The sequence below is a fragment of the Patella vulgata genome, chromosome 1 (assembly GCF_932274485.2).
Source record: "Patella vulgata chromosome 1, xgPatVulg1.2, whole genome shotgun sequence".
In the NCBI taxonomy this organism is placed as follows: domain Eukaryota; kingdom Metazoa; phylum Mollusca; class Gastropoda; family Patellidae; genus Patella; species Patella vulgata.
Window position 1 is genome coordinate 2,427,648 of NC_065879.2, and position 14,006 is coordinate 2,441,653.

General features: G+C 36.6%; 1 protein-coding gene across 1 annotated transcript; it reads right to left on the reverse strand.

Annotated features, from left to right (window-relative positions):
• Positions 1 to 650: 650 nt before the first annotated feature.
• LOC126825499 (glutamate-rich protein 6) lies at positions 651 to 11,124 on the reverse strand. The gene is made up of 7 exons (XM_050555133.2): positions 10,920 to 11,124; positions 8,000 to 8,136; positions 6,288 to 6,373; positions 4,814 to 4,966; positions 3,398 to 3,626; positions 2,960 to 3,039; positions 651 to 972 (listed from the first exon to the last, which is right to left on the reverse strand). Exons 1-7 carry the CDS (start codon positions 11,122 to 11,124, stop codon positions 759 to 761), a joined length of 1,104 nt encoding a protein of 367 aa, XP_050411090.1. The 3' UTR covers positions 651 to 758.
• Positions 11,125 to 14,006: the final 2,882 nt, after the last annotated feature.

Below are 14,006 nucleotides of genomic sequence, written 5' to 3' on the forward strand. Positions count from 1 at the left end.
GACAATCAGATGGCAGAGATTTAAACGGATTAAAATACAATCGCCATTTGATGATTGAATTTAAAAATGGAGAAGCGAGACGGGTCTCGATTAACAAGTAACGTTGTTACTATAATAAACAATCTATTTCAAAACTTCAAACTGTGATAACATCGCTCAGAATAAAGTAATTTGAATGAAATTTTCAATATATACATTTTGAATCACCTATTTGTTTGGCCTCAATTAATGTTATATAAATTATTAATTAGATATTTATTCACCTGACAAGCCTATAATCAACTCTCTAGATCATCAGATTGCAGTGATATTAAATGGATTAGACTATCATCGCCATTTCATAATTAAATATTGACATTGATCAGCAAGACTTTGTTTATTATCGTAGTAGCGATACTTGACAATCAAGATTATCTTTTTTAAACTTCAAACGCTCATAAATTTGCACAGAATAAAGCAATTTGACCGAAATTTTCAAAATATTCATTTTTCATTATCCCTTTTTTAACTGTTATAGCAAGAATTTTTAAACTATTATATAACAAGAACTGTCAGCTTTTTGTCTAAATCTTACATAATGTGTCTTTAATATAAATATTATAGCAAGAACAACCAGAATTTTATTTAAATCTTACATAATGTGTCTTTAATATAACTATTATAGCAAGAACGGTCAGCTCTTTATCTAAATCTTACATAATGTATCTTTAATAGACTAGATGAGAATATTCCATTTATAAATACAACCTGTATTATCTCTAGTTCACGGTAACCGCTGGTAACGATGAATTACTTGTACTCTGTATTTGTTCTAGACTAGATCGATTCATCCCTGAACGCCGACCTCGCTGTTTGTTTCGTAGTTCCTCAACTTTCTGTAACTTGTTTGTAACTCGTATCGGTGGTAGAATTTTGTCTATTTTGGGGGAGTGTGGAAACCGTAGCAGATTGGAAACTTTGTCTAAAATACATCTGAAAACAAGAAATTCATTTAACTTGATGTTAACTATGCATTTTTTGGAAAACATCTAACTTTTCATGACTTAAGCCATGCTAACATGTACTCAAATTGATTATTTATTTAATCATACATTATACAAGAGGTAAATCTGCCTATTGCACGTCTTTCTTATCTAAATTAATTAATTAGACATTAATTAACTTATCCAGACCATAATCAACTCCCAATGTCATCGGTAGCCTGCGATGTTTACTGGATCAGAATCTGATCTGCTGCTCAACGCTCACTGGTGATTAGATCAAAAAATGGATAATCGAGACTATGTGTTTTATTGTACCAACTTTAGTAATGATGATCGAGGCTAGGCCTAAAATTCTATCGATAAATTCTTGGTTTAGAGTGGATCAATCTAGTTTTTAACTAACCCACTTAGCCAAACACCGTGACCCCTATAGAATGTCGAATGTTACATTTCAATTCATCATAACTATGTTAAAATACTGAACAGAACTCAGCCATTTTTGAACTGATATTCCTTTAGTCCCACGGTGAAAAGGGTTGAACCAACGGTCCAGTTGTGTACCTGCAAAGTTTTTTTACAGTTTCTATATTTTTGAGGTACGCAACTGCAATGTTCACCCCCAAATTGGTCTTTAACTGCTGGACTATTTTTAGAGATTAACATTTGACAATATTGTAGTTTACAAGGGATTTGAAATCTCTCCACAGACGATCAGCAGTTTTAATTAATTTACAAAAATGGAAAAATATCTACTGTGATGCAGAAATTGAAGAATGTTCAACTTCATTGAAATGTGAGAGAAAAATCAAACTTGTGATGCAATATAAAAAAAAAGGAAAAAAAAACCCCTATATTTCCCAGCAAAGGATATTTATCATATCTAGAGAGAATGCCAAGGTTGAGACCTAGGAATTATTCTCTTTACAAATGTGAACATAAATATTATTCATTTAAACATTATGTTGTAGAAAAATAAACATTGTATTATTATGTTGCAGAAAAATAAACATTGTATTATTATGCATCCACTGTCTTGTTTTAAAAGTCAGCTTTATTCTATTATTACATGTGAGCATAAATATTATTACTTAAGAAAAGAGAGAGAGAGAGAGAGAGAGAGAGAGAGAGAGAGAGGTCATTTTGTTTCAGGACTAACATATGGGTCAATTTTATTTGCGCATAGAGGTCTTTAGCAGTGGGGGGAAACCAGAGGCCCCGTAGAAAACCACGTCAGTTGACTCCATGACAGACTTTACCATATATCCCCCCCCCCCTTAAACATCATTTACCTGAAAAATAAACTCTCCACTGTTGTTGTAAATAGCTTTAGATTATATGTCAGCTTTTTTCTGTTAGCAATATATTCAATTTTTCATACAGGCTTCCGTATTTGTCAGAACTTTCACTCCTTTGTAAGCAATATGTTTTTATTTCAGTTTTTTCTTTTAGCATATTTTTAAAGTTGTGATGAAATCTGAATACATGATAATTTGAATATGTATCTCCCCCATTGATGAATCCAGGGGTTAGTGCAGTGGAACGGAATGAGACCACTGTTGATAAATGAAATGAAATGAAATGGGGTTAAACGTCCTACTGTTTTGCTCGGAACTGGGCTAATGAAGACAGGCATACACCATACAGTGTGCTATGAGAGAAATTTTGCCCGAACAGCGGCACTACGGCTTACTCTTATATCGACTTCCAACTGTCAAGGGATCTTTCATGTGCACGCCAATGTGTACACAGGACCTCGTTTTTTCGTCCCATCCGAATGACTAGACAGCTGTCCTTGTCAGGCCCTCCGTCCTGCATCACTGACAAGGGAGAACTACGCCGGAAAATCTGGATTAACTTTCTCGGCCAATGCAGGGATCGAACACCCGACCTCCAGGCTAGTGAGCCAGCATCTTACCCACTTAGCCACGTGATCCCCCACCACTGTTGATACTGAGGATGTGATGAAATGTACTTACTCTATTGCGACTTTCTTTTCTTCCATAAAAACATAATTATCATTAATTTGTTTCTGTTTTATATTCTCTGGTGCCACCAACTTAAAAACACAAAACATACCATCTTTATTTTAAAGATTCAACAACTAAATCTGCCTATTGCAGGTCTTTCTTTAGGCTTAAAATGTTATATAAACTATTTTATTTCAATAATTCGCTTGAACGAAGGGATCTTTAGCAGTGGGTGGAAACCGGAGGACCTGGAGAAAACCAACGAGGTTGGACAGGCGACCCTACTCCTTGTCACGTACAATCTGGAAATCGAAACCATGTCAGTTTACTCAATGACAGACCTTATGATACAACGCGCACACGCTAGCCAATCGGCCATTCAACCCCTCCTCGGTCTGTGAAGAACAGTAGGACTTTAAAAAAACCCATTTCATTTTCTTTTTTTACCTTTAACTTGGCTCCTACATTAAATCGACAGCTACAGTTTTTAGCCATGAAGGTAACAGCAATATTCTCCTGACTCATCACCCGTATTCCTATATAGCGATTAAATGCGAAACAGATTGGTTGAAATGGTGGGGCATGGACATGGGTTGTATGATCTCTCCACGACCATTTCTTACGTTTTCCACCATCTGTATCTAATTCTACTCCCTCCAATTGATCAAAATATAATCTGAAATAAAATATTTATAAAGTTGAACATCCATTAAACAAGAGCTAAATCTGCCTATTGCAGGTCTTTCTTTGGACCTGAAATGTTCTATTAACTATTAACCTGTTAAGTGTGTAGGTGGTTATATAACGTCCTGGACAACTGCCACTCACTGTGTGTAGGGCGTAATATAACGCCTTGGAGGTATTTTCCCCAACTTATTCTTAGAACATAGTTCGTCACTTGGGGGAATCCCATGATAACGCCTTGGAGGTATTTTCCCCAACTTATTCTTAGAACATAGTACATAGTTCTTTGTCACTTTGTCAAATTAACAGGTTAATTAGACATTTGTAAACATGAAAAGACCTCAATCAACTCTCGATGCCATCTCATGTGTCAGATTTTCATTGATGATTTAATCCAAAACTGGATAATCGAGACCAACTTCAGTAATGATCATCGAGGCTAGGCCTAAAATTCAAATGCTAATATCTCTGTTCTGAGTGGAGCAATTTGACTGAAACTTTCAGCATATTCCCTTTATATCATCTAGTTTTTAACTATTATAGTGAGAACTGCCAGCTCTTTATCTAATCTCCCATAATGCCCCGTTAAGTACAAGTCTGATATTAGAAAGAGAGAGAGAGAGAAATGGGGTTTAATGTCCACTCAACACAAACTAGGTCATTTCAGGACTAACATATGGATCAATTTGCTTGCTTGTAGGGGTATTTAGTTGTGGGAGGAAACCCAAGGACCCAGAAATAACCCTCAAGGTTGGATAGGTGATCCTACTCCTTGTCACATACAACTGGTGAATCGAAACCGCGCCAGTTGACTCAATGACAGACCTTATGATACAATGTTCATGGTTTAAACCACTCGGGCACCCAATCCCGCCCCTGATATGAGAAAGAACAAAATTAGTGGTCACCATGCAAGATATGTCCGTATAGATGGAGAACAGGCAAAATTGATAGGGTTTACTGTCTCATTGTCCCAATGTTTCATATAAAATTAAAAAACCCTTAAAAACTGTAACCTCTATTGTGTTCATATGGTTTTCAGAAAAGAGGGGTAACTCCGGAATGTAAGGTTACAGAATGCTAAAGTTCATCCTCTTGTGCTCACGATGCTCCAATCCCAAAAATTATGACTGTTGACAGATGAAACCTTAAACATTAATATAAAATTTGATGACTTACCTGATATTTCCGTTGTCATGGTAACAATATCCATAACCGTTTGGTTCGAATACACCCAGCACATGTGACTGTTCTGTATTATCGTGAATAATGTAGATGTACGAACCTTCATCCATTTTACAAATGGCTACAGCTAAATTGCCTGATGGGTAACTTATATTTGTTAATGAAAACTAGTTCATCTTTTATCATCTTACCCTAACCCTATATCAATGATTGTACAATGTTTTGACCATAGAGAGGAATGGAGTTTAACGTCCACTCGATACCATTTAGGTCATTTCACGACTAACATATGGTTGAATTTTATTTCAATAAATCCCTTGCGTGTAGGGGTCTTTAGCAGTGGGAGGAAAACGTTGAGATCAAAGAAAACCCACGAGGTTGGAAATGAAATTAAATGAAATGGGGTTTAAAGTCCTACTGTCTGTTCTGTTTCAAACTGGTCTAATGAAGACAGGCATATGTCATACAGTGTGCTATGAGGGAAATTTTGCCAGGACAGCGGCACTACGGCCTACTCTTATATATCAAATTCCAACTGTCAAGGGATCTTTTACGTGCACGCTAATGTGTACCCGGGAGCTCGGTTTTTGTCCCATCCGCACGACTAGACAGCTGCCCTTGTCAGGCCCACTGTCCTGTATCACTGACAAGGGGAAACCACGCCGGAAAATGCAGGGATCGAACACCCGACCTCCAGGTTAGCGAGCCAGCGTATTACCCACTTAGCCACCGTGATTCCCCCACAAGGTTGGACAGACGACCCTACTACTACTTGTCATGTACAAGGGAGAATCAAAACCACGCCACTTGATTCAACGACAGACCTTATGATCTAATGTGCATGCATTAAACCATTCAGACACCCAACTCCCCTCGTCCATAGAGGTTTAGAAACCCTCGTTGGTTACTTCCTATTAGCACCAGTCAGCATCTACGTTACCGAACCCTTGGATTACCTCTCCATCAATCTGGATTGTCCACAAACAATCAAAGACTGGATGATCAAAATAATCCTTATGACAAGTGGAAACAAGGCTAGCCGGCATATTTTAGCAGAGGGACACTTGATGAGAATGATGTTGACTCACTAACCAAGACACATCTTCAGGATTTTCCAGGATGGTTTCCCTTGTCAGTGGGACTTGATGCAGGGTATAGCACATCAAAGATCTCCTCAAAAGTGGAAATAAAAAAGAAAGTAGGCTTTAGTGCTGCTGTCAGGGCACAATCTCCCTCATCGACCATGGCATGGTGTATGCTCAAGCAGTTTTAATACTTATTTCTTGTAATGTCTATGTAGTTTCTCTTGTCAGCAGGTTTGTTGTGTTGGTTTTGTTTGTTGGTTTTGTGTGTGGTGCAGTCCTCCTGTATATACTATTAGGTGGACAATAAATAGCTAAATCTCTGTATATACTATTAGGTGAATAAGTGCTTGTGATATATGTAACATGAATAACATCAAGGATACAACACATTGCCTGTTCCATCAGGAAAAATAGTTAAAAATTTCTTTCCACTATCGTAAGATTTCTGTGTTAACTGACTTTTACCAGACTGAAACACAAATCAACAATTAACTAAGATGGCATTTAATCTTAATAAAAGTGGCATGTCGCGACTGAGAAACACATTAACAGAACACAATTTCTATGGGAAACAATCACTGGTTTTATTTTGAAAGCACAACGTTTCGACAATTATACTCTTATTGTTGTTTAATGTCCACTCAACACAAACTAGGTCATTTTAGGACCAACACATGGTTCAATTATATTTCAATAATTCGCTTGTGCGTAGGGGTCTTTAGCAGTGGGAGGAAACCGGAGGACCCGGAGAAAACCCACGAGGTTGGAACTTGATAACAATAAGAGAAAACTTGTCGAAACATTGTGCTATATGTGTATAAACCAGTGATTGTTTTCCCATAGAAATTGTGTTCTGTTAAGATGACATTTGATCTTATTTTGTAAAGAAATTAAATTTAAGAAATATTTTCTATAAAATAAAATTCATTTCACAAGAAACTTTTCATTAGAACTAAACATTTTATTTCTAGATTAAAACATTTGGCAATGTGTAACAGATTTAACAGAGTATATTCAATACATTGTGTCATAATTGAAACTCTTCTAAATAAACGAGGAAACCTGGCTCAATAACCCGATAAACGAAATGAAATGGGGTTTAACGTCATACCGTTATGCTCCGAACTGGGCTAATGAAGACAGGCATACACCATACAGTGTGCTATGCAGTAAATTTTGCCCGGGCAACGGCACTATGGCCTACTTTTATATCAAATTCCAACTTCCAAGGGATCTTTTACATGCATGCCAATGTAAACACAGGATCTCAGCTTTTCTTCCCATCCGAATGACTAGACAGCTGTCCTTGTCAGACCCTCTGTCCTAAACCACTGGAAAATCATGATGAACTATCTTGGCCAAGGCAGGGATCAAACATGCAACCTCCAGGCTAGCGAGCCACCGTAGCTCCCAATAACCAGATAAAGTTCCGCTTGATTTTCCCTTGGTGCTATACACAGCATGGTTTACCCTTGTCAATGGTGATATACACAGCATGGTTTACCCTTGTCAGTGGTATAGTACACAGCATGGTTTACCCTTGTCAGTGGTATAGTACACAGCATGGTTTACCCTTGTCAGTGGTGCAGTACACAGCATGGTTTACCCTTGTCAGTGGTGATATACACAGCATGGTTTACCCATGTCAGTGGTGCAGCACACAGCATGGTTTACTCTTGTCATTGGTGCTGTACACAGCATGGTTTACACTTGTCAGTGGTGCTGTACACAGCATAGTTTACCCTTGTCAGTGGTGCTGTACACAGTCGTACACTTGTTGGCATGCTGTACACGGCATGTTTTCTCCTTGTCAGTGGTGCTGTACACAGCATGGTTTCTCCTTGTCAGTGGTGCTATACATAGCATGGTTTACCCTTGTCAGCGGTGCTGTACACAGCATGGTTTACCCTTGTCACCGGTGCTGTACAGTCGTACACTTGTTGGCGTGCACGTAAAAGAACCCCTGACAGTTGGAATTCATGGATAAAATTTCCCTAATAAGACCACACTTCATTTTCTCAGTTGGTGTAGAAAAGTAGGATGTTAAACCCCATTTTATTTCATTTTCAAATAAAAGAAACAGAAAGGAAATTACCTTTTTAGTGATCATTTCAAAAACATCCATCATATCTTCGTCGTCCAGTGCAGGACTGGGAGCACGGATTGTCCAGCCCTCTTCAAAACATTTTTGTGAAGACAGTTGATAATTAATTGTTTTCATCTGTCGAGCAACTAAAAACAAAAAAATCTAAATACCAGTATTTGAAACACATAATTGTTTTTGCATAACAGTATATTTTTGGGGGAAAAATGAAAATTTTTTAAAATGGTTTTCATATTGATTGTAAATCAGCATATATAAAAGATATTTAATTTGGACACAATCTATATTTTTCGTATTTTAATTTTGGCTCTCATTCACGAAAACTTAAAAATTTAACAATGTAGCCTTTTTACTGATTGCGATATAAAATCATAGTACCAGTAGATATTTTGAATTCTCAATCCTTAAAATATATAATTTTAATTTTTTGTGAATAAGTGGTCCAAGCTGGATAATTATTCGAAAAAAAACATTTTAATAATATTGATGGTTCGTTTAAAATATTTTAGTTTCAGTTTTTTTTTTAATAAGACCCATGGGTATATAAATAAATGAACAAATAAAAATAATTTTTCAAAATTTATAATTAACACTGACATGAGCAATATTTGTAGTTTAATGGTCGAGTGAAGACATTAAGTAATACATAGATATATATATATATATATTAAACGATGTCTTGCACGAGACACTATCTAGCATGTGTATTTCAATGAAATACGTCACACGTGTCCAATATTTCAACTGTGAAATAATGGTATGCCAACATTAAAGGATGACGTCACATCTGTATTTTAAAATTTTATATTGAATATATGAAGTATATGGTATTTTATATTTTATATATATATATGAGAATCTAATATTATTATTAAATATAGGAGGTAACAATATACGGGTAACAATATACAGGAATAATCAAAACTTGATTTCAGACATTAATTAGAAATATTGTTAGAAATATATTAAAGGCTTGATGCATCATTTGCATTGTTGTTAAAATATCAAATTCTGAAGGCTGGATTATTAAAGAGCTGGCAGTTCGCATTATAATAGTTAAAAATTATATATTTCAGTAAAATTGCTCCACTCTGAACCAAGATATTAGGATTGAATTTTAGACGTAGCCTCGATCATCATTACTGAAGTCAGTACGATATAAAATATAGTCTCGAATATCCATTTTTTTGATTTTTCATCAATGAGCATTGAGCAGCAAATCGGATTCAAATCCAGTGAAAATCTGGCTCATAAGATGGCATCGAGAGTTGATTATGGTCTGGATCAGTTAATTAATGTCTAATTAATAATTTAGATAACATTTCAGGCCTAAAAATCGAAGACATTGAACTATTTTTGGACTAATATTCCCTATTAGAGATTCAACTTTCACAATATTGTAGTTTTCATGGGATTCCTATAGCTCTAAATGATGCATCAATACTTAAAACTCAAAATGTCCTGTATCATTTTCAGAACCAGAAAGAAAGTGGCATCATATTACGCTCGAGCAGCATAGATAACTAAGAAATTTCAATTTATCATAACTTTGTAAATAATGAACAGAATTTAACCATTTTTGGACTGATCTTTCTATTAGAGATTCAACTTTCACAATATTGTAGTTTTCAATGGATTCCTATAGCGCTAAATGATGCATCAATATTTTAATATACGCTAAAGAATTAGTAATGTGATATATCACACAGATATTTATTAAAACTGTTTGGGATATTTCTATAGGAAAACTTGAGTATGGTATACACAGTAAAAACCAATAAATAAAGTCAATATTATGTTTATAATTAAAATGAGAGTTATCATATTTACACTGTACCCACCACTGTATAATATCAATTTAAACTTAATCCAGGATGGTGAGTATCGCATTCACGCAATAGGCTGTAACACCAGTATAGGTTACAAAATATCCTTCATAGCAGACTACATGCCCGTCTATATTAATCAGGCTGGTACAGATACCCCATTTCACATCCATCAAGGAGCCACAGTGGATCAGTTCGCATGCACGTTTATGAACTCTTAAGGTACTGTAAGTACATACTCAATCTGGTTAAAATACAGATCTATATTTTGTTTCATTTTTTTTATACTTTCGATGGCCTCTACTACATGAAGATCTGAATGGTTTCACTGGAAAGTAGCGTCAGGGTTCATACGAGCGGCTTTTGACCCTATGACGTCAGACATTTGATTAACCAATCAGCGTTGACATTTCTAGTGGGTTACCAAAAGTTCCATGCACCGTACGACAAAAACTTGCCGTAACAGACTGTTTTATTGGCTTATCCCTCACATCATCCAGAATGCGGGTTATATAACAACTCTTCCAGATCTTAGTGTAGAAAAGACAAGTAAAATGAAATTTTGAACTATAAAAAACGAAATGAAATAGGATCTGTGTTTGAATCAGATTGGTACAAACTGTAATAGCACACTGCAGTATGCCCATCTTCATTAGCGGGATTGGTGTGGAGAGAAATGATCCAACTGAAATCTGACCTTTGTTTTTTAAATAATTTATTATAAGGGATTCTGTTAGTTCCAAAAATGGTATAAAGACAATATAAGTGAATGAGGCGCATATAGCTGCTGGCAGTGTTTCGTTTGATTACACCTAATCCCACTCAAGTTCTCGGGTTGTTGCTTCAGGAATACAGGTGATGCAATGTCTGTTTACGATGATTGTTAATGTTATCTATGGCTTCCAAGATAGTTGATTGTCTCTCATCCCACACAGATCAGCAATTTGTTTACATAAACACAAATAATGGAAGCAGAGGTTAAGCAGCAAAAGGCAAGCGCATTTAATACAAACAACACCATGTGTTAAAAGGGGAAATTCCCTATGTTAGGGGAAAACCGGGTTATTCTATAAATAGTAAGTAACCTTCAATAGGTTGAACAAGTGCAGTTACTCTACTCTGTGCTGATTGTGAAACTGTTTTTGAACTTGATTTGTCTGTGCAGTATATAAAAAATATAAAATGTGCTAGTGTTACCCTCACAGTAATATCAGAGAAGCCATTTAACACGACTCTACCCCTTACAGTATATGACTCCACAGAAGGTGACTTCACCGCCTTACAGTACATGACTCCACCCCTTACAGTACATGACTCCACCCCTTACAGTGCATGACTCCACCCCTTACAGTGCATGACTCCACCCCTTACAGTACATGACTCCACCCCTTACAGTACATGACTCCACCCCTTACAGTACATGACCCCATCCCTTACAGCACATGGGGGGGTATACATGCCAAAACAACTATCAAGCTGTCCCATTGATTTGAATGTTCCTGTTGAGCTTTTATAAAACTATAACTATAATAGATACCAGTATCAAGAGAAATTTCTGGTTGTCATATTTTATCTTCCACGTGAAGACTTGTGATAAAACCTATGTGTTAGGATTGTACTAGAAGGTACTGACACAATCAACATCAACTTGATTTGATGCTACTTTATTTTATCACTTGCAATGTCCGTGTGTCTTTTCCGCGAGTTTGTCAGGACCGGGTCTATATCACAACATACTAGACTTTTTAAAGAAGATGAATCTATATAATAAATTTTAATTGTATGCAACTTGCTTTTGTTTTTCCACCTTACCTACTATATAGTGCTTAATTTGTCTTGTTAAATTCACCATATGTTTGGCACTATGGGACCGTTGAGTGCTGACTTGTCATAAAAATCTCTCATTCTTATTGGTTTCTGTTTATCTATGACAGATGCAATTCTCCTGTACTGGCTCACATGAAAATTTTATACAACGATTTGACGTAAAACGGCATGAAATACTTGACATGCAACAAATAAAGACAACATGAAACCTACCCATGTCCTTATATGATATTTGTGGACCACCACCTCGGTACTGATTTCCTCGCGTGGAGACAAGAGGTGTGACATGTGTTCCCTGAGTTGCTCCGTTTACCTCTTGTTTACTGCCACCTGCTGCACTAATTTCAGCTGGCCCACCTGTCGGAGAACCTACAGACAAGTAAAGCAAAGAAAAAAGGCATCTAGCTAAGTTATAGAGAAAGAGATAATATATTTAAGGAGAGACTGAAATAGAAGAGTATATATATATTAGCGTATGATATTATATAATAATCAGAGTCGTATATAGAGAGAGTGGGGGGACAACTATCGTCTTAATTAAAATGGCTTTATTGTCTAATCGTAGTTCTGCACAATTTGATATCTTTTATAGAGAACTGTCATTCCTGGTTATTTTATATTTGTTTTCTGTTGTAACATTGGTCTATTAAACTTACAGAATGGGTAGAAAATATTGCCTTTTATATGAAGGACTTCTTACATAATTCCCCATCTCTTACACAGTTCCCTGTCTCTTACACGTACAGTTCCCTTCCCTGCTCTTACACAGTTCCCTTCTCTTACACAGTTCCCTGTCTCTTACACGTACAGTTCCCTTCCCTGCTCTTACACAGTTCCCTTCTCTTACACAGTTCCCCGTCTCTTACACAGTTCCCCTCTCTTACACAGTTCCCCTCCAGTTCCCCTCTCTTACACAGTTCCCCTCTCTTACACAGTTCCCCTCTCTTACACAGTTCCCTTCTCTTACACAGTTCCCCTCTCTTACACAGTTCCCCTCTCTTACACAGTTCACGTCTCTTACACAGTCCCCATCTCTTACACAGTTCCCGTCTCTTACACAGTTCCCTGTCTCTTACACAGTTCCCTGTCTCTAACACAGTTCCCTGTCTCTAACACAGTTCCCATCTCTTACACAGTTCCCATCTCTTACACAGTTCCCTGTCTCTAACACAGTTCCCTGTCTCTAACACAGTTCCCGTCTCTTACACAGTTCCCTGTCTCTAACACAGTTCCCATCTCTTACACAGTTCCCTGTCTCTAACACAGTTCCCATCTCTTACACAGTTCCCGTCTCTTACACAGTTCCCTGTCTCTAACACAGTTCCCTGTCTCTAACACAGTTCCTATCTCTTATTGAGAACTATCATTCCGTTCACTTTCTATATAACTTACAGATTTATTAACTAAATGGCGACAATGATCACAGTTGACCAGACTCTCTCTATATATGGCTCTGATATAGGCTACAAACAATAGAGTTTTATATATATATATGGATTATATTTCACCTAGCCTATATGTTTATATAACTTTATAACTCTAGCTCTAACTTTAAACAGTGCTTTTATACATATTATAACCCAATCTGATTCAAATACGAGATCTATATTTCATTTCGTTTTTTTATACTTTCGGTGGCCTGCACTACATGAAAAACTGACCGGTTGTAGTGGAAGGTCGCATCAGAGGTCATACAAGGAGCTTTTGAACCTATGGTGTCGAACATTGATTAATCAATCAGCGTTGATATTTCTAGTGGGTTACCCACAGAACGCTGGTTATATAACAACTCTTCCAGATCCTAGTATAGTAAAGACAAATAAAACGAAATTTTGAACTATAAAAAATGAAACGAAATAGGATCCGTGTTTTAATCAGATTTGTTATAACTGAATTCTAATCAGACAATCGCTAAAGTGTTCGTCTAATCCTGTGTGTAAAACATTCAGATCTTGTTACAATGTGAGACAACCTCGACAACTACAATGTTTATTCTATTTTTAATATAACACACTAATCCTTTATATTAAATCTTTTATATTAAATGTGAACAAGAAAATTGAAATGTAGAAAAACTCTTGAGTGAAGAATTTCCACGGAGGATGCTGAAAGTATCATCTTCCACCTTTAACTGTCATAACGCGGTTTCGCTAAACCATACAAGGCTTTTGATTGGATAAAACCAGCCATAACAGCGGATACACGTAATCTTGAAGGATGTTTAGAAAACGTGTTTAGAACAGATCGTAGCAAAATTGAGGAGCCGCAGAGTAAGGAAGACGTTGGCTCGCTAATTGGATGGTCACGGGTTCGATCCTGGTGTGGGACCAGATCCTAGTAAAATC